We start from the raw sequence: 20,636 nt of genomic DNA on the forward strand, positions 1-20,636 counted from the left end.
AGGTGGGGAGAGACGGTACTTAGCTTATACTATTCTGGATCCAGGGTCATGTCTGGAGGTATGAATGAACCCAGCTAGCATACACACACACATACACACATATCATATAAAAAAAAACAACCCTCCCCAATACATATAAAAATTCCCCCAAGCCCCCAACACATATAAAAATTCCCACAAGCACCCCAATACATATACAAATTTCCCCAGCCCCCCAATACACATACAAATTCCCCCAAGCCCCCCAATAAATTTAAAAATACCCCCAAGCCCCCCAATACATATAAAAAAAACCCAACCCCAAATACATATAAAAAAAAGACCCCCACCCCCAATACATATTAAAAAGACCCACACCTCCCCAATGCATCTTTTTTAAAACCCCACCCCCAATACATATTAAACAGACCCCCACAATACATATAAAAAAAGACTTACCTTGTGGATGATCAGGCCGAGTCCAAAGGATGTGGGGGCCCGGCGGCCGGCACTGCCAGTTGGGCTTGACCTCTGGCCAGGCCCGGCTGCCGGTGATCTCGCGGCCAGACCCTGACTCTCCCCTCAGCAGCAGCCTGCATGCCTTTATACCTCTGTACCACACCGAGCTTCCGACAGGCCTCCCTCTCATGCCGTCCCGCACCGGAAGCAGAGAGCGCTGATGTCAGAGCGCTTTCGGCGCGCTGACGTCAGAGAGGCCCGTTGGCGACGGACAGAGGGATAGAGACATGCAGGCTGCTGCCAAGGGAGAGCCAGGGCCCGGCCACGAGAGGACCGGCAGACAGCGTGGCCAGAGGTCGGGCATAACTTGCAGTGCCGGCCGGGTGCCCCTGACTCACCGGGTCTGGGATGCCAACCCCCGGCAGATCCACCCTTTTGGCAGCCCTGGCAGGGATGCATCAAAAGCGCTTGAAGTTTCTGTGCCGCCAGATAATCTAGTTACATTGGATCTTTCTGTCTTTCTATGAGCGATATGAATTTAAATGAATGTCTGCGATACCTGGAACTTCCTGTAGCATAGATGACATTACTACAGTGGCAACATGGCGACTCCCTGTTCTACTTAAATGTGCTTTGAAAAATGTGCTTTACAGAGCATGAAGAGTATTTTTTTAGCATGTAGTCTGCCTTTTAAAAATAGATTTTTTTTTTGTTTAAATCCAAAACACTATTTCTACAGGTCTGGTCATAGGATTGTGGCTGTTACATGTATATTGGAAAATCTGAATTCCCCCATGATGTAAACCCTATGTTTGGTATATAAAATTTTCAGAGTTATTTTTCATAACTGGATCTGCCAATTAATTTGTATGAATAATGTACCTACTGCTCTTCCTCCCAGTATGCTTATGTAACGGGTATTCCCCCACCCAATCGCAAATAGGGTCTCCTAGGGGAAATGCTACTCTGGTTACAAGGCATAATAGTGTGGCGCACCTGCTGGCTTACAGGACTCCTGAGTCTCCCGCTTGATGGTATTATGGGGAAGGTCAGGACAGGCTTCTGGGGACATACCCAGTACGTACTCACGGTGACAGTGCCTCCATCTATTGCAGGCCCCAGGATATGGGGTGGAATCCCTGGAATAGAATGTCCCACTCAGGGATGAGAGATTCCAGTCTCACAACCGCTTCTTTATAATCAGGAACACTTTATTTCCTCTGCAGCACACTGTACAGCATACACAGTCACAGCAGTACTTCTCAGGAGTTCTCCCTCAGGATGACCCTGGCCTTTCACTCCCAGTCAGGGCCCTGGAAGCAGGCCTAGCTCTTCCACTACCCCCTATCAGAGTAGTGGGAAAAGTCTACCAGCCTCTCCCAGGGGGAGGGCCTCAAGCCTGCCAGGTCCCTGACAGCTCGGTTAGGTAAGACTCAGCTCCTCTCAGGGTAGGAGCAACTAACTCAATACAGGAAATGCAGATCATTAAGACAGATACAACAAGAGCCCGCCCCTGTCCCTTATTGGACACAGGCCTGACTACACTGCTTTCTCTGCCTCACTGATCTGTAGTGAGTGGGGAGAACCCATCTTAACTCCTGGCAAACCTGCCCTTACCAGGGATTATTGCACAGAAGGAGGACAGAATAATAGCCCAAACCTACCAGGGCTATACTTATAATGGGGTATTTGTATCAAGGCAAAATGGAGCAATTTGGGGGCAAAAAAAAATGAGCACAAATGTATCAAAGAAAAAAATCCTATTGATTTGGTGCAGTTAGTTTCCTGTATGGTGCATATATTTTTGGTGCAGTTATTTTCCCCTGTAATTGCTCCACTTTAGCATTGATATGCATGCCTCGATATCTTACCAGCCACTGCTACACATATCAAGTGTTTAATATCTTAAGAAGAGGTTTAGGATGTCATGGAATCCCAAGTACAAATTACATCTATAAAGAACTAGTCTATTAAAAGGTATCACTAGCTGCTAAAATATTTATTTTTATTGCATTAATACAAATGAACTAGATTTCAAAGTGCCTAATATTCAATGACCTTACGTACAATATTTCAATATTTGCTAGATGATGGCAGACATTATGTTTCGGAAACAGAATTATACAAAATCCATACAACTTTTTCATGAGGTACTGGAAAAAGCACCAGGTGAGAATATGTAATTGATCTATTATTGATGTTTAATATTTTTGTGTTCCTTTTTTTCTGAATTACCTTCATATGACGAAATACTTCCCTCAACATAAAACGTATATATATAATATATGTATACTGTATGTTAATATATTTTTGAATTATTTAGAATCTATTTACAAATCTAATGTGCCCTTAAAGCTGTAGAACAAGCAATATCCTACGTGTGGTTTTTTTTTTGTTTGTTTTTTTTTAAATACATCAGTTCTGTACTTTGAGAAAATACTTGTAGCACTTTGTTTTTTAAACAACGCTGAATGGCAGCTTTAATGTATTATAATGGAAGAAGCATTTTTTGTTTCTATGGTAACCATTTACAAAGTCACATCCCCTTCCTCTTCTAAAACAGGCTCTGGTACACCCGTCTTTGAGTCCTGCCCTCTCTCTAGCAATGCACCAATTGTAACTAGTGACTGCCTGGTCATATGATCTTCCCCTCAGAACTTTGCATCTTTGGTCCCCTTCTGCAGCACTGACAGATATTTAGTGAACCCCCAAGCTGAATTTTCACTGATCATTCACAAGAGAACGGATCGATGAGCAACTTCTTAGCAAATTACTTATCACTGTGTGGATGATATTGATGCACATATTAAACGGGGAAAACGGCAGTTTGGATGGCTGCTTTAAAGCAATAATACTACTTCAACACCCCCCCCCCCCTCCTTTTTTTCTTCTTTTTTTTTTTTGTAACTCAAATGTTATTGAATTGGAAAACAACCTACAATTTTTTTTTACATCTTGTATATCCGACAATAACAGTTGAAATCATAAGTCACAAAACATACAATACAAGGGGGGGGTTCCCTTGTCCACTCTCCCTTTTTCTGTATCACATGTTGCAAATCTCTCCATCACAACTAGGCATTATGCGTCCCACGCGACCACAGTCTCTCCCATCTCCTACTAGGGCTAAGCCCCACCCATTCACACCCATGGATCTGACTTTCAGTCACGGAGAACGCATTTGAACATGATCAAAGCATGATTGTATCATGATTCATCCCTGGGATATCTGTTTGAGCCAAACCAATGAAGCCAAACTTTTCGGAATTTAGAGCCAGGGTCATTAACCAAACTCATGAATTTTTCCACCTGGCACACAAACCAAATTCTATTTCTAATTTTAGGAATGGATGGAATTTCTTTTTGTTTCCATAATGCTGCGAAATGTGCAACTAATTTACATTCGACCCAGGATGGGCCTTGTGTTGGTCTGTTTAATAGAAACAGCCATGGGTCTAATGGGATTGGGATGTTTAACATCCTCTGTAGCCAATCTTTAATTTGCTCCCACGGGGGCACCAACCGAGGACAAGACTACAGCATATGTAACAAGTCTGCCTGTTCTCCACATTGTCTTGGGCACAATGGTGAGTAACCTGGAATAAATTTCGATCATTTTAGTGGGGTGAGATACCATCTCATTAGAACTTTATATGCGTTCTCCTTTAATGTTGTCCAGATTGAACTCTTCGCTGCCGACACGAAGATCTCATCCCGCACCTCATCCTCTAAAACCTCACCTAGGTCTTCCTCCCATTGGGACAATTATTTCAACTTTCTAGAATATGCAGGGCCAAAACAGGTTACCTCTTTGCACATTTGAGATGTGAATCCGCTCATGTCAACTTCCAAAATACAGAGCTTTTCAAGATTCGTTAATTGGGCACGGGTTGTAAATTTGTTCTATAACGCACGGATCTGGAGATACCTAAAAAAACCTCTGAATGTGGGGTGTCTTTTTGTGACTTAATTTGCTCAAATGTTTTAATACTGATCCTACCCTCCAGATCTTTACGTCTAGTAACCCCAATCTGTTTCCAAATTGTAAAATCTTTGCTAATCAGGCCTGGAGCAATGTCAGGGTTGTCAAATATGGGAGTTATTAAAGTCTTTTTGTTAGTTAACGAGCATTTGAATTTAGATGCCTCCCAGATTGCTAACGAGTTGGTCATTGAGGAAAACAGCTCTTTGATAGACAAGAGTCTGCTTTGGGGCCCAAATCAAGTTGCATAACTCTACTGGCGCACATACTTCTTTTTCCAATGCCCCCCAGCCTTTAAGGCTAGGGACAACATGCCACTGGGAAATTTGGCATAATTGTGCCGCTTTGTAATAAGATATCAAGCAAGGTACTGCTAGTCCCCCTGCTAACGCAGGTCTTTGTAAAATCCTTCCCCCTACTTTTGACCTTTTGTATCTCCATCTCTAAACTTGAAGATCAAAGATTGAAGAGAAAATATATCCTTACGTACTACTGGTACTGGTAAGGTCTGAAATAGGTAAAGAAGTACATTAATCTTAATACAATAAATCCTGCCGATCAAGGAGACATTTTATGTGGACCAAGTTCTTATATCATCCCTCAGGGTTTTTAATAATTTGGGATAGTTTGCTCTGTATAAAGTTTTATAATTGTTGGTGATTTCAACTCCGAGATATTTGAGAACCTGCGGTTGCCAGGTGAAGTTAAAATGATATCTATCAGTCTGTTGGTCTCTTTTGGTAAGTTAATGTTTAAAGCCTCTGACTTTGTTTTGGTTAATCTTGAAAACCGAGATTCTATTGAATTTCTCTAATAGGCTGAATAGATTGGGCACAGTGGTAAGAGGCTGTGACAGTCAGTATGACATCATCCGCATAAAGCGCCACTTTGAGTTTGATTGTTTATTTGAACTCCAGATATATCTGGATTGTTCCGAATCTGCACAGGGTTCCATGCATAAGGCAAACAATAAGGGTGATACGGACAGCCAAAAAACACAAAACAGTAGGAGCGCTCCTACTGTTTTGTGTTTTTTGGATGACTATTGTCCCGGCTGATCACCGGAGAGTGGAGGAGCTGCGGGAGGAAGAAGCCCTGACAGACATCTGAAAGTGGAGAGACGAGCGCAGCCTCATCATTTGTGAAATTGTGATAACGGACAGCCCAGTCTCGTACCACTCCTTATCGTGGAAAGCCCTGATGTATTACTCTTGCAACTGGGTTTGCATATAGTGATGTGATTACTTTCAAAATTCTACCCCTGAATCCAAAGGCTCCAAGTGTGGCATATAGATACGGCCAATCTATTCTGTCAAATGCTTTTTTTGCATCTAGATTTAGTACCATCACCCGGATTTTAGTGCTGGCGAATTCAATCAGATTATCGGCCGCTTGTCTACCTTTAATAAATCCCACCTGATCTGAGTGAATCAGTCTAGGGAGAATATAACTCAACCTATTGGCTGATAATTTTAAATAGATTTTCATTTCCGAGTTTATTAAAGAGATGGGCCTATAGCTTTTACAATTTGTTGGGTCTTTGCCCTGTTTGTAAATGAAAGAGGTGGACGCTGGTAGCATTTGTTTCGGGAATGAGGCTCCCGCCAGCACTGCATTAAACATTTGGAGCAGGTAGGGGGCTAATAATTTGACAAACTTTTTGTAATATAGATTGGAAAAACCACCAGGGCCCGGTGCTTTGAATGATTTCAGATCCTTGACTACCTATAACAACTCTTCAATAGTAAAATCTTTTTTTAAAACCTCTCTCTTCTCCCTGCCCAGTCCAGGCAGATTTGCGTCTGCAAGGAATTCTCCCAATGCTTGACTCATCTTAACATTATGCGTGACTGTAACAGGGGACTTATCCCTGTTCAGTAATGTTCCTTTAATCTAGCAGTGTGGTAGTTAATTACTAAACACCACCTGCCTGATTAGATTGTTTACAAAAAGCCTGCCTTTGAGACAGGAAGTGACTCTCTTTAGCTCTGACTGAGAGCTGACCTTTGGAGACACCACAATGTCTTGAGTTCTGCCAGCCACACAGCAGAGCTGATTGCAAGACACCCAATAAGACTTCTAAACCTGGATGCTGATATTTTTCTGTGCACGCACGGGTGCGGTTCCAGGAGAGCAGAGAAGCTTACTCTACAGCTGATAAACAGATAAGACTTTCATTATTAAGAGACTGCTTATATCTGCTTATTTTCATGCTATGTGTTTGGGATGGGAGAAATGCTTAACTAATGGAGATGTGAACTAATTGCAAGGATTTCACTAGAAATACTCCCAAGTGAATGGAAGCTTTGTTCCCCCCTTTGTTTGGATAATGTCCTGATGAAAAGGACAAGGCACAATAAAGCCTATTATAATTTCACATTATAACGACTCCAATTGTGTACCTCTGTGAACGTCCGTCTACAGTGACCTTTTCTCCATTATTTAATTGTTTGTAATACTTTTTTAATTCCTCTACTATATGTTTGGGATTTGAGGTCAGCGCTCCTGATTTTAGACGGATGGCTTGTATGTTATAATTTACTTGCCTATTCCTTATTTTGTTTGCTAATAAGGTATTTGGCTTGGTTGCTTTTTTGTAAAATGTCCTTTTTGACCAACTCAAAGAGTTCTCAGCCTGGGCGGTTAGGAGCATATTCAGCTCTATTCTGACATCTTTTAGATCTTTTAAAGAGTCAGCTCTACCATTTTGCTTGTGTACGGCCACAAGTTCCTTTAGTTTTGTTTGTAGTTTATGTATTTTCGCATATCTTTTTTTATGCCCTGCGGCGATACTAATGAGTGTGCCTCTTAGAGTTGCTTTATGGGCCACCCACAAAGTTGTCTGAGAGTTCACACTATCCTTGTTAATTAAAAAAAATTGGTCTATTTCTGTGCTCACTGATTGTACTACTTCTGGGATTTTTATTATTGATTAATTTAATCTCCAGTTTACTCCTGGTCTGTTCAGATTAATTTGAGAGCACCTTAACTCTATTGGTGCATGATCCGACCACGAAATATCATGGATCCTTGCCAAGGTGATCTTCGGGATCAATCTGTTCGCTACAAAGAAGTAAGTCTATTCTGCTATAGCTCTCATGTGGGTGGGAAAAAAAATGTGTACCCCTTTTCTCCTGGATGTAACTCCGTTCAAATATCCACCAACTGTGAGTCCTTTAAGCCCTTCACCAGCGTGGCTGTTCCCTCCTTCTTAATACGCCTAGGGTGAACAGATTTGTCAAGCTCTGTGTCTAAAACCTTGTTGAAATCCCCTGGCCAGATTATGTATCCCTTAGACATCTTACTCAGAGTGAAAAAGAATGATGTAAAGAACAAAGGGTCATGCTCACATGGGGCGTAAACATTAGCGATAGTTAAATACTGACTCTGTATTGAACCTACCAAAATTATGAACCTACCACTCGTATCTCTTTTAACCTGATCCACTACACATGGACATCAATTGTGGAACAACAATGCTACCCCTCGTTTCTTGACCTTAGCGGAGGAGAGAAAACAGTTTCTAAAATTCTTGTCAAAGTATTTCAGGAAACTGTCTTTACTGATATGTGTCTCTTGCAAAATGATAATGTCCGCGTTTCTTGTCTTATAATCTGCCATGGCCAATCGCCTCTTTTTGCGCTATTGAGGCCCTTTACATTATGTGAAATAGGTTTTAACGACATTGCTGCTTAGTTGAACTAATGCTTACCTCAAATAAACGAGATCTGGGACCGCATGGGAAGATTTCCGATCCACGATGCATCCGTATATCCGGAGCAGCCACCAATTCTTGAGGTTCTTTGTGCTTAAAATGGATATGGGAGAGGGAGGGGAACCCAATTTAGGGGAAGGAAGGGGTGAAAAACAAAATAAAATACGAACCGAGTCAACTAAGGTCCAACTTGACCAAGGCTACTTTGCCCTTGGGTAAAAACCCACAATGGGATCCTGGACAAAATGTATCCAGTAACCTGAGTCACCACTCAGCTCACAGCCCCAAGGGACTTGATTGGCCACACAAGTTATTCCCATTTCACCGTATATCCGGAGCAGCTGAGGTACCACCGTTCCTAATCCTACCCCCAGCAACTTCATACAACATTATGCAAACATTAAAACAACATTATCAAATATATAAAACAACCATTACGCAACTTCCTATGGATTGGTGAATGGGATTTTTCCACACCGAAGGGTATTATTCATCTTTTAAGGGCACCTTCTCTTGTGCGCACTGCATATCTGCTAACATAGGCCTCATTTTATCTGTCATCTGTTTTCTAGTCTTAGTTTATGCACTACTAGTTTTTTAGACTTATAATTAACTTGGGGAACAATGTATACCCATTGTCTTGAAAGCATGTATTATAAAATGTTAAATATTAAACCATGAACTAGGTCCTTAGGACAAAGATACCTGTTCATTTATGTAACTGTATTTGTAAACATGTATTATTTGTCTTAACTCTGTGCCTAGGACATACTTGAAAACGAGAGGTAACTCTCAATGTATTACTTCCTGGTAAAATATTTTATAAATGAATAATGTCCGTGCACATATTCCTGCATCTGGTCAGTCCACACTTCTCCCACAGTCCAGCTCTATCAGACCCTCTCCTATGACTTCCTGATCCCAGATGAAAGATCTGCACTGGTTTCCAGTACGAGTAAACTTTTTAATTGGGCTGTTGGTGAGCAATATGTGCTGTCTATAAGTTTTGTAGCTTACAACTGAAAAGTACCCTTGTCCCTTTAAACGGTGAATTGGTATCATTTAACCGCCTTATCCGCCATGCCTTTTGGTGAAGACCTCACTTCTCTCCAGGACAGCTCGGGTGAGGAATTTCCTTCAGTCTGGTGAGTAAAACTTGTCTTTAGTCCTATTTTTTCAAGGAAACCTGCCTCTTCGTCCAGGTTCTTTATTGTGAAGGCTCTGCCACTCTTCAAAACCAACAGCCCGAAGGGAAACGTCCACTGGTACCGCAGGCCATTTTCTCATATCAGTTTGGTGATGGGTTGTAGATTTCAACATCTTCCCAGCGTGATGGGGGAAATATCCTGGTAAATCTGCATGGATATTCCCTCCGTGATTTTAGTTACACCTGCTCTGCTCATCGGGTGTTGCCAGGAAGGGGCCCCTCTAATTATGGTAGGGCAAAGGGGTACTATATATTTGCCTCAGTAAAGTAATCAGCCATGGTCTATGGCATTATGTATCCACAATAAGGTATGTGTGGGATCTGAATGTGCTTTGAAGGCATAGGCTGCGGGGGAATTGGCCCTGGTGAGGTCTCTCTGTACCGTGGCAGAATGTTTTCCCTTTTGAAAAGTCTGTGGACACCAGCCTTCAACTGGGGCCTGCACACTTTCCACAATATTGGTGCTGTCTCTTTAAAGCACTTCTCCCTCCAGAGCAGTCCACAGCAGCATGCACACCTCCCCTGGACTCAAGCGATCTTCCATCAGACTCAGCCGGCCAGCGGGACCCACGGGCAGGAGCACAGTGCACCTCGTCTGCTCCTTCAGTCGTGCACAGATAGGACACCACATTTCACACCAGCGGCAACCATCTTTACCCAAGGGACAGATCAGGGCTCTGACGGCGACCCCGCCCATGGACAGAGACCCCAGATGCCAGGGAAGGGGGGTGGGGGTGGTCGCACAGCCCTCAGTCGAGCAATGGGCCCGATCTCTCAGGGAAGTGAGTCCCTTTCAGGCCGACGCCGCTTTCCCAATGTATAATTCTACATACTTACCTAAACTGGCAATCGTTTGGTGCTCCTGTTATAAATCTGTAAAAATCTTGATTGTGTGCCTAACGAAATGGCCGTTTCTAACTTTAGCTGCAGTCTGTGAAATGCTGTAGCTGATATGTAACATTATATTACTAGGTGTAACACATTATTGTTACAGCTTTCAGAACAATAAATGGTCTGTTGTTTGGAACACAACAACTGTTCAGTTTGTGATACTTTGCTGCCAAAGGGCAGAGCTAAAGAAGGTGTGTGTGAGAGCCTGTTTGAAAAGAGGAAGTGGATATGACTTTCTAAATGGTTGCTGTAGCAACCAGAGAATAATTAGTACATTAAAAAAATTATTAAAAATGACATTCTGAGTTTAAAACAAAATGCAATTAGTATTATCTAATACTAGAAAACTGATTTTAATTTTTTTTTTTGCATTTTTTACATTTTTTGCTGCTTTAAACTCACCGGGCAAGAGTTTCTATAGTAATGTACTTTCATAGTGCTTCTTGCTTTGAACTGTATTAGGAATAGCAAATGTATTGTTTGTTGCCAATGCCCATGTTTCTGTAAGTCATCTATTGTATTGTATAACGTTTCCACGTACCGTGATATTGTGTAACGCAGTGTTGTGTCTTTTTCAGATAACTTTACTGTAATGAGTAAATTAATCGATCTGCTAAGAAGAAGTGGTAAGCTGGATGAAGCTCCTGTGTTCTTTGATATGGCTTTAGCTAAATCCTCTCGTACTACTCTGGAGCCCGGATATAATTACTGTAGAGGCCTTTACTGCTGGTAAATAGTCATCTATTTTTGGGGTCAAAGCCAGGCTTGTTGTTTATTTTCATAAAAGTCTCAAATGAATGCTGATTATAATTTCCCTCACCTACTACTAATATGTTTTGCAACTTTTCTACACTGGCATTGATTACATTTAAGTTTGTTTTATCTGACTTCAGTTCCCTTTCTCTAGAATACTTTTTTTTACAAAAAAGGCCATCATCTGCTCATAGGAGCAAAGTGGACCTCTCACAGTACAACACCGGTCCGTGCCAATACAGAGTAACATCCAGCCCGCTGACACCAATACAATGATGTCACCATTGCAGATATACATGAGTCCATATTTTACACAAAGCTCAAGTTTCTTATATAATATTTTGAAACGTCATGGTACTAAACGGAGTACAAGACAAAGACAACACAGTAGATAAAACATTTTTCTAGTGCCTTTCCTCCGCCCTCCAATAGTGTCAAACAACAATCATAGAAGAACGAACGTGAATTGTGTCCACTCTACAAAATATTGCATTCTTTTTCCTGCTTGATTTAAAACTCCATACCCAAAAGTATACCTGATGAAGTGACCATGAGTCACGAAACGCGTAAGGATGTTCTTTTGGGGTTGCTGTCTTCATTCATAGCTCTTTGTCTTCTCTTGTCGACCTTTAGGTTGTTGTGCCTCACGGCTCGGTCCTGGGACCACTCCCTTTCACTCTATATACATTCTCACTCTATGATCTCCTTAGCGTCTTTAGTATCAAATATCATCTCTACACATACTTCACACAAATGTACTCCTACGTTACTGCTGACATAAAGTCCCAAGTCACTGATTGTCTCTGCTATTTCAGACTAACTGGGCCTGAAGCTTAACATCAACGTCTAAAACGGAGCACATCATAATCCCACCCAAAGCAGACCCAATGTCTCTATTTACTATCACAGTCACCTCTCTCCCCCCCCCACCATCATCACCTCTCTCCCCCAAACCATCATTACTTCTCTCCCCCAAACCATCATCACTTCTCCCCCACCATCATCACCTCTCTCCAACACCATTATCTCCTCTCTCCCTCTACCATCATCACCTCTCCCCCCACACCATCATCACCTCTCTCCCCCCCCCCACCATCACCTCTCTCCCCCCCACCATCATTACCTCTCTCCCCCCCACACCATCACCTTTCTCCCCCCCCCACACCATCATCTCTCTCCCCCAACTCCATCATCACCTCTCTCTCCCCCACCATCACCTATCTCTTGCCCCCACAATCACACAATCATTACCTCTTCCCCCCACACCATCATCTCTCTCTCCCCTCCACCATCACCCCTCTCTCCCCTACACCATCATCACCTCTCCCCCCACCATCATCACCTCTCCCCCGCCCCACCATCATCTCTCTCCCCCAACCCCATCATCACCTCCCTAAACCCCCACCATCATCACCTCTCTCCCTCCCACCATCACCTCTCTCTCCCCCCCACCATCACCTATCTCTCGCCCCCACAATCATTACCTCTCTCCCCCCCCACACCATCATCTCTCTCTCCCCCCCACACCATCATCTCTCTCTCCCCTCCACATCACCTCTCTCTCCCCTCCACCATCACCTCTCTCTCCCCCCCTCACCATCACCTCTCTCCCCCCATCACCATCACCTCTCTCCCCCCACCATCACCTTTCTTCCCCCACACCATCATCACCTCTCTCTCCCCACACCATCATCAAATCGCTGTCCCCCCACCATCATCACCTCTCTCTCCCACCCACCATCACCTCTCTCTCCCCCTCACCTTCATCAACTCTCCCCGCCCACAATCATCTCTCTCTCACCCCCACCATCGTCTCTCTCTCCCCTATCATCAGCACCTCTCTCACCCCCACCATCAGCACCTTGCTCTCCCCCCACTATCACCTCTCTCTCCCCCCCACCATCATCACCTCTCTCCTCCCCATCATCATCATCACTTCTTTCCCTCCCTCCTCCCTCAAGCCTACCTGTGGGTGGTCCGGTGTTAAACAGAGGATAAGCCAGCAGAGGAATCAGCAGCTGTTACACAGGCAGAGCAGGACAGCAGGGGAGGAGCGCACTCTGATGGTCTCACCCAGAAGTAATTTTTACTTCCAGTGTCTGTTGCTAGAGCGTGCTCCTCCCCTGCTCTGTTGTGTAACAGCTGCTGATTCCTCTGCCGGTTTATCCTCTGCTTAACGCCGGGGTGCGCCACCGCATACCATCTCCCCCACCTGTCTGAAGAGAGCGATGGGCCGCCAACAGGGGAGTTAGGGGGGAGATCGGGCCCCCAGGTTTTGCCCGTGCTGCCTGAGTTATAGCTACGCCCCTGATCGCTTCTCCTTACTATCCAAAATGCTACTGTGAGAGTTACAGTATCTAACTTTCTTCTAGGTCTGTCTAGAAGAGAGTGAGATAAATCTCCTCCTGGCCTTCAATAGCTCCCTATCAAACTCTCCTCCTGGCCTTCAATAGCTCCCTATCAAACTCTGCATAAACATAAAAATTCTGCCTCCTTTAACCCTTTGAGTGCCTTGGGACGTGTCTACTATGTCACAGGTTCTAGCACCCAGGAGTGCCCCATGACATAGTAGCTACTTCCCCCCCCAAAAATGCTTGTTTTCTTAGGGGAGATCGCGATCTGCAATGATGGCGGACGGAAGTGGGATGACAACTCCCCTTCCATTCCATCATCAGTGACGGAGCAGTCACGTGATCTCAAATGCCAGAGCTGCCGTGAAGGGGGGGGGGGCCCGGCCTGGCATTCTGAACCCAGAATTTAGACCCGCCAGAAGTCGAGACCAACTTCCTTTATAGGCCGCTGTGACAGGGTGAATAAACGTCACCAGCCCTATGCCTGGCAGACCTATGTTTAGGTCTGCAGTACAGCAGTGACCGGGTTAAACATTCAGCTGGGAAGGTCTTGTCAATTAGTCTGGTCCCAGCTGCCTCATCAAGGAGCTTTAAAAACCCCAGGCTGCACACACATGCAGTCTGTCTGAACCAGTGAGTTACTGAAGTGCTGAGGGAGAACTTCTGCTAAGGTCTGTCTTCACCATGCTATGTTGATGTACTGTTTTGCTATACTGTTACCCTGGACTTTGAACAGCCCCTGTTGGGAAAGGGCAAAGACCCGCTCAGGACTTATTTTCTGTTTGTTCTATATGCTGAAAAGAAGCTGTTTTATTTTTGTGTGCCATATTTTTAAGGCTCAATGAATAAGCCTTTTCAAGAAACCCACGTGTTGTTGCATGTACCCTGCAACAGCTGACCTCCGCTTTATGGGTCACCCTTTGCCACCAGGCAGGACCTGAATGGATCCTGCACTCCCCGCTTAACAGGTAGGGCTCCAGGTGGGGGAAGGGTCTGAGAGAGCGAGAGGAGTAAGAGAGAAAGAAAAAGAGGCCAGAGTAAGAGAGAGGGGGAGTAAAGGAGAGGGGCATAAGAGAGAGAGAGGGGGGGGGGAGTGAGAGAGTGGGGTAAGGGATAGGGGAGGAAGGGGAGTAAGGGAGAGGGGAGAAGAGAGAAAGAGGAGTGAATAAGACTTATTTTGTCAATTTCAGTGGTGGTAGATCACGTTAGGATGAGGCTGGCAAAAGTAGATCCTAGGTACCTAAAGTCTGAGCACTCCTGTTCTACCACATTTTCCATCTACAGTATGCCCTAATCTTCCACTATACACCTTCCCGTCCCTCCCACTCTGCTGAAGGCTGTCTCTACAGTATCCTCACATCTCAAACCTTTTTCACTTTAGCCTTCCTACCTGTGGAACTCCTTCCTCTCAGCATTCGCCAATCCATATCCATCAGCATCTTCAAATCACGCCTAAAATCTCACTTCCGCAGTGAAGTACTGTACTTGGTTAATTTAGGCCTGAGGCTACTCCTTGCACTCCTGATGCACTTACTTTCCCCCTCAAATATGTCGTATACTGCACTTGCTCCTATAGTAGTCTGTAAGTCTCCCTTAATGCCATTTAGAGTATAAGCTCTGTAGGGCAGGTACTCCCTAACTGTTTAATTTCATGTTTACCACACTTTGTACATTATCTCCCTGTGCTGTCTTTATTATAACTCTGTAAAGTGCTGCGCATATTGATGGCACTCTATAAATAGACATTCACATATATATCTCCATGTGTTTGTGTGTGTGGGATTTTTATACAAGCTGGAAGGAAGAATGCAATATTTATTTATAATGGACCGGATTTGCGTCACTTCTTTAATTGTAATCTGGAGGTTGAACAGTGAGGAGTTTTGACAGCTAGTTTCTATACTATTATTTAATGTGCATACTGTACAGTTGAATAGAGAAAGATTTCATAGAAATAATATGAAGGGATTGGCAAATATTAAGAATGCACTGTTCTGCAGGCACCCCTGGCAGCAAAAGCGGTAATCTTCCAGATCTCGACAAACATTCACAAATTGATTTTCTATATTTTCGCTAATAATTAAAAAAAAATGCATTTCAAGTGAATATGAATAACTTTTAAAAACAGTGATCCCCATCAACATGATCTCCTTGCAAAAAGATGCATATGTGGTTTTTCATTCTTTCCTATGTTCTCTTCCACTGCAGGCACATAGGGCAGCCTAATGAGGCCCTGAAGTTTTTCAACAAGGCTCGTAAGGACAGTGAATGGGGTCAAAGTGCCATCACCAGTATGATTCAAATCTGCCTTAATCCTGACAATGAGTTAATAGGGGGAGAAGTATTTGAAAACCTAAATGAAGATGATAGGTAAAAGAGAATCAAATGCCTTTCACGGGGCATTTGCTTACTGTAGCTGTAAAATAATCTATAGATTAGGGGTATCTAACTCCACTCCCACGGGCCACCAACAGATCAGGTTTTCAGGATATTCCTGCTTCAGCACAGGTGGCTCAGTCTCAGTCTTTGACTGAGCCTCTGATTGAGCCACCTGCGCTGAAGCAGGAATATCCTGAAAACCTGACCTGTTGGTGGCCCGTGGACTGGAGTTGACCACCCCTGATCTATAGCAATATCTTTTCTATAATTGATTTTTCTGTATATCATTTCTATTTGTTCAATATATACGTCATTTACAAACATTTTATTAACGAGGAGGAGTAAGCATGTCACTGTTTTTGAATGTAGAGCTGAGATTTGTTTTGCCGTTCGTTCGCAAACACAGCAAAATTGACCGATATTTTTTGTTGTTGACAAATTCACCAAGCATTGAAAGTCCCATTGCAAATTCAAGCACTGAAGCAGGTGGCATCAGGTTACCTGGCGTTGAATATACTGCCATTTTTTGCAAAATGATGTAGAAACCCGCCAATATTTGCGGTGATTAGGCAACAATGATGCACGTAAGACTATCTTGCTCATCCCCAAGCAGTGTGTACTTTGGTGAAAATGTCACAAAACCGCAAAAATGAAGGGAATTCCACAAAAAAAAACCAACACACATTTGAAGGCATTCCACAAGGGCAATCAATAAAAGCTAAGTTCAGTCCATGTTTCCAGGACATGCTACTTAATTAGGACCTCAAAACGTAATCTTCTTTCAGCTATAAGACACCTTTTGGAAAGACTGATGTGTGACTGACGTTTCTTTTGGCGAATTCAGTACAGTATTCTCTGAACCAGACAATTGGATTACGATGGCTGTTGTTGACGTGAATGGGCTATTTCTGCGATCAGCGACTTCTGGGAATAATGAATCGGGCCCTTAGCATAGCATTGGTCTGCCAGCACATGGAGTGTTTTTAAAATGCTTGTTTCATGTTTTAAATAATTACATTGGGTCTGCAGGCCAAGCATTATTCAATTTTTTAAATATATTCTTTAAAACTGATCTTGATGTTTTCATTTTGGATGTATTACAGTATTTAATAAATTACATCTGTTATTCCCACCTGATCACATAGAATCCTTGTGAGTACAGTATGTAAAGTTATCGATTTTTAAGAGAAGATACATGGAAAATTAGACGTTGCTACTTTTCTCAAAGTAACGCAGTTTAGATGGCATGTTCTCTTTGGCATTGAGCCTCTTTGTTTTGCGGAGCATACAGTTAAGAAAGCCATTCAACATGACTAATAAGTAATATCAACAATAAGAAATGTATTGGGAAGATGTTTTGGTTTTGTTTGTAATTTCTCTGCATTTCTAATTCAGCCTCTTGGTGCAAAATAAGGAGTCTGAACAGCTTGGTGTTCGCACAGCAGAGAAATTATTGAAAAAATTCTACCCACGCACCATACAGGGACAGGATCAGCTGCTAATGTTACAGACCCACTGCCTATTGGCTACCAAAGACAAAGTACATGTGGAGAGTGCCCTGAATACATTCTCAGAAATGGTGACTGCTGAGGTAATACATTTATGTGGCTACTGTAGGTAACATAAATAATGATTTATTTTACACATCTATATGTATAATATGAGAAGAGCAGATGGTACTGACTTGCAGTTTGCATAAATTCAATCCCTGGTTGTTAAACTCTACCTAAACATGTCACATATAGCAATGTGGTATACATAAGTCATACAGAGTGCTATCCTTAGTAATGTTCATTCTCATCTTGTGTGTGAGGACTGGGCTCTATTTCTAAAGACCAATTCAAGGTGAGAAGATGTGGACTAGGGGATAGATTTTTAGTTAGTCTATATGGAAGTTTTTACAGAGTACGCCTCAAATAGTTGTGCTACCTATACAGGGGCAAACTATTGGTAACTGAGCAAGAGAATTGGAATTGACAGAAGAAAGACTCCCCCTTCTCACTTCCAATCTAACTGCTGGCTTTAGCCAATAACGTTTTAGAACATCCCAACACAGTTGTTGGGTAGCTGATATAACCCATTGTGCAGAACTACTCCATGGTTCATACTTAAGCAAAGAGATCTCAATCTGTAAATACAAAACAAAAAAACATTTTCCTCGTATTTCAGTAAAAAAATCAGCTATTTTCTGAGAAGACTTAAATTGGCCAGTGACTTCAAAACTAAGCGAGCACCCTTTAAAAGAGCATCACGTATGTGATGTGAAGGGGCCTATTCACAAAGTCCTCACGGTGATGTCACCAGCACACAGCGCCATGCCCCTTTAGGGCTATACATACATACAGGGACAAGCAATGCATTTTTTGGCAAATGCTTGCTTTTATTTCTTTTAAATGTATTTTTTGTTGTTTGCTTTTAATTATTTCTGCTATGTCTTTTGTGTTTTAATTTTTAATTATGGGATTTTTTTGTGTTTTTATTTTGTATTTCTGTTTTTTTTTAGTGTTTGCTTTTTAATTATGGTTTATTTTTGGTCTTTTGCTTTTTAATAATGGTGTTTATTTGGTGTTTTCTTATTTATTTATGTGGTTTTGTTTGGTGTTTTGATTTTTAATTCTGGTGTTTATTTGGTATTTGCTTTATTGATTTCTGGTATTTTTTTGTGTTTACTTTTTTATTGTTGTTTATTTGGTGATTGTTTTGATTGATTTTGATATTGTGGTGGTTGTTTATTTTTTAGGTTGACCAATGACTGTAATAGTGGTAAATCATGCCCATATCATAAGGGCATGATGTACCACTGTGCCAATAATTATTTTCTTGGCATTTGTTATGTTGTTTTTTCTATGTAATGTGTTTTATTTTGGGCCTGCTTTTTCCCCATTTATTGCTATAGTGGCAAAGCATGCCCATATATGGGCATGCTTTGACACGGAGCCAATCAATGGGTAGCGGGGGTGGAGGGTGGGGGTATTGTCCCGGGGTAGGGTGGTTAGGCCTCCCGGGTGGGTAGCGGGGGAGGGTGGGTTAACCCCTTATTTACTATAGCGGTTACTAATCGATAAGGGGTTAGGGGCCATTAGATTGTATTTTTGATTGTATTATTGCTGCCAATGGAGGAAAAGGATGGAGATGAAGATGAGGACGGCCTTCATCCTGGCAGGCTGGCAGGGATAAGTGCAAGTGTTATTTATGCTGCTGGTTTATGTTTTATTTTAAATGGGCAAATGCACTATTATCCATATCTGGATAATAGTAATTTTGCCCATTACTGTACTGTATGTATGGGGGGGGGGTATATTTATGTGAATGTATTGCACATGGTTTTTTTTGCACAGGATTGACAGGCCAGCAGGGACCCGTGGGGCCCTCAGACACCCGTGTGGACAACCCAGAGGCCCATGGACACCCATGGGGACCACCCAAGGACCCATGGACACCTGAGGGGACCATCTGGAGGCCTCCGGTCACCTGCGAGGACCACCCAAGGACCCCTGGACAACCATGGGGCCCACGGGGACCCCCGCTGGCCTCTGGTATCAATCATGTGCAGAAAAAAAATTACCCTATGTGTGTGTGTGTGGGGGGGGGGTGGTTGTTGGGGGTACACAGGGGTGGATAGGTTGTGTATTGGTGTATAGAATATATTGTAATGCTTATTGGGGCAGAGGGGTGAGTGAAGGGGGTACTTGGCCATGGGTGGGTCAAGTACCGCTATAGTAATGAAGGGGTTAACTCCTCCCGCAACCTTCCCTGTTGGCCTAACCACCCACACTGGGCCAAGTACTCCTTCTGCCCCCAATAAGCCTACTATTGTGCCTTAACCCTTCATTGCCTTAGCGGCTAGCCGCTAAGGTAATAAAGCAGCTTCATTGTAATTTTTCATACTAGTGTATGGAAGCAGGGTGTTTCCTGACCTGAACCGCTTTGATTTCTGCCTCAGGGACCCAAGGTGCAGGTCCTGGTAGGGAGTACGGGGTGTCGGTATCGCCGCCATTTTTAAATCCTCACGTGACCGTGGGAATTAAATACTGGAGGAGATACCGGCACCCGATACCGGGAACCAGGGGGTCCCTGAGGCTGAAATCAATGCGGTTCAGCTCAGGAGACCCCCTGCTCCCGCACACTATTAGTTAAAATGAATTTAAAGCAACTTCATTACCATAGCGGATAGCCGCTACGGTGACAAATAAAAAAAAATATTTGGGTTTTGATACTAGTGTGTGGGAGCAGGGGTCTTCTGAGGTGAACCGCGTTGATTTCAGCCTCAGGAACCCACTACCTCCTGTTATGGGGTGCCAGTATCCCAGTGCAGGATTTAAATCCCACGGTCACGTCACGCGGGAAATTTAAAAGCACAGGGGATACCGGCACCCCAAGGCTGAAATCAATGCGGTTCAACTCAGGAGACCCCCTGCTCCCACACACTATTAGTAAAAATTGAATTAAAGCAACTTCATTACCATACCCCCCTGCTCCCACACACTATTATCAAAATCAATCATTTTACTTCACGATCGCCTGTAAGAGCCATGCATGGAGACGCAGCGTCTCCATGCAGCTCTTCCAGTCTGCAATTTTTTCTATCAGTTGCCGCTCACTAGGATTTATAGCACGAAAGCACTGATACAAAAAACTGGTCAGCCTTTAAAAAAAATGGTCTTCATCCTTAATAAATACAATTTTTGCCCTCATGTTTTAGTGCGCGATAAATTAATGCAAAGTCAGCCGACAATGCACCGATTTTATCACCGCTTTTTGAATAAGCCCCCAAGTGTGTTGTAGAACAGTGTAGTTTGTACCTACAAAACGCATTAAATATTCAGTTATGAAATAAAGTGAATACCCTGACTATAGCGCTAAACCTAATTGAGTGTTAACTAAACGTGAATGTGTGCCAATTGTGAATGACAAGAGGCC

The 20,636-nt window shown here is 43.1% G+C and overlaps 1 protein-coding gene across 2 annotated transcripts in view; it reads left to right on the top strand.

Moving 5' to 3' along the window:
• The window catches only part of TTC21A (tetratricopeptide repeat domain 21A), a 127,506-nt gene that overhangs the window by 91,269 nt on the left and 15,601 nt on the right, over positions 1-20,636 (top strand). For both annotated transcript variants that reach the window (XM_075587919.1, XM_075587918.1), the window contains exons 23-26: positions 2,526-2,607; positions 10,812-10,962; positions 15,546-15,707; positions 17,112-17,307. In XM_075587919.1, the coding sequence (XP_075444034.1) occupies positions 2,526-2,607; positions 10,812-10,962; positions 15,546-15,707; positions 17,112-17,307 (591 nt within the window). The remainder of the gene's footprint in view (positions 1-2,525; positions 2,608-10,811; positions 10,963-15,545; positions 15,708-17,111; positions 17,308-20,636) is intronic.

Source organism: Ascaphus truei, chromosome 2 (genome assembly GCF_040206685.1).
Source record: "Ascaphus truei isolate aAscTru1 chromosome 2, aAscTru1.hap1, whole genome shotgun sequence".
Lineage (NCBI taxonomy): Eukaryota > Metazoa > Chordata > Amphibia > Anura > Ascaphidae > Ascaphus > Ascaphus truei.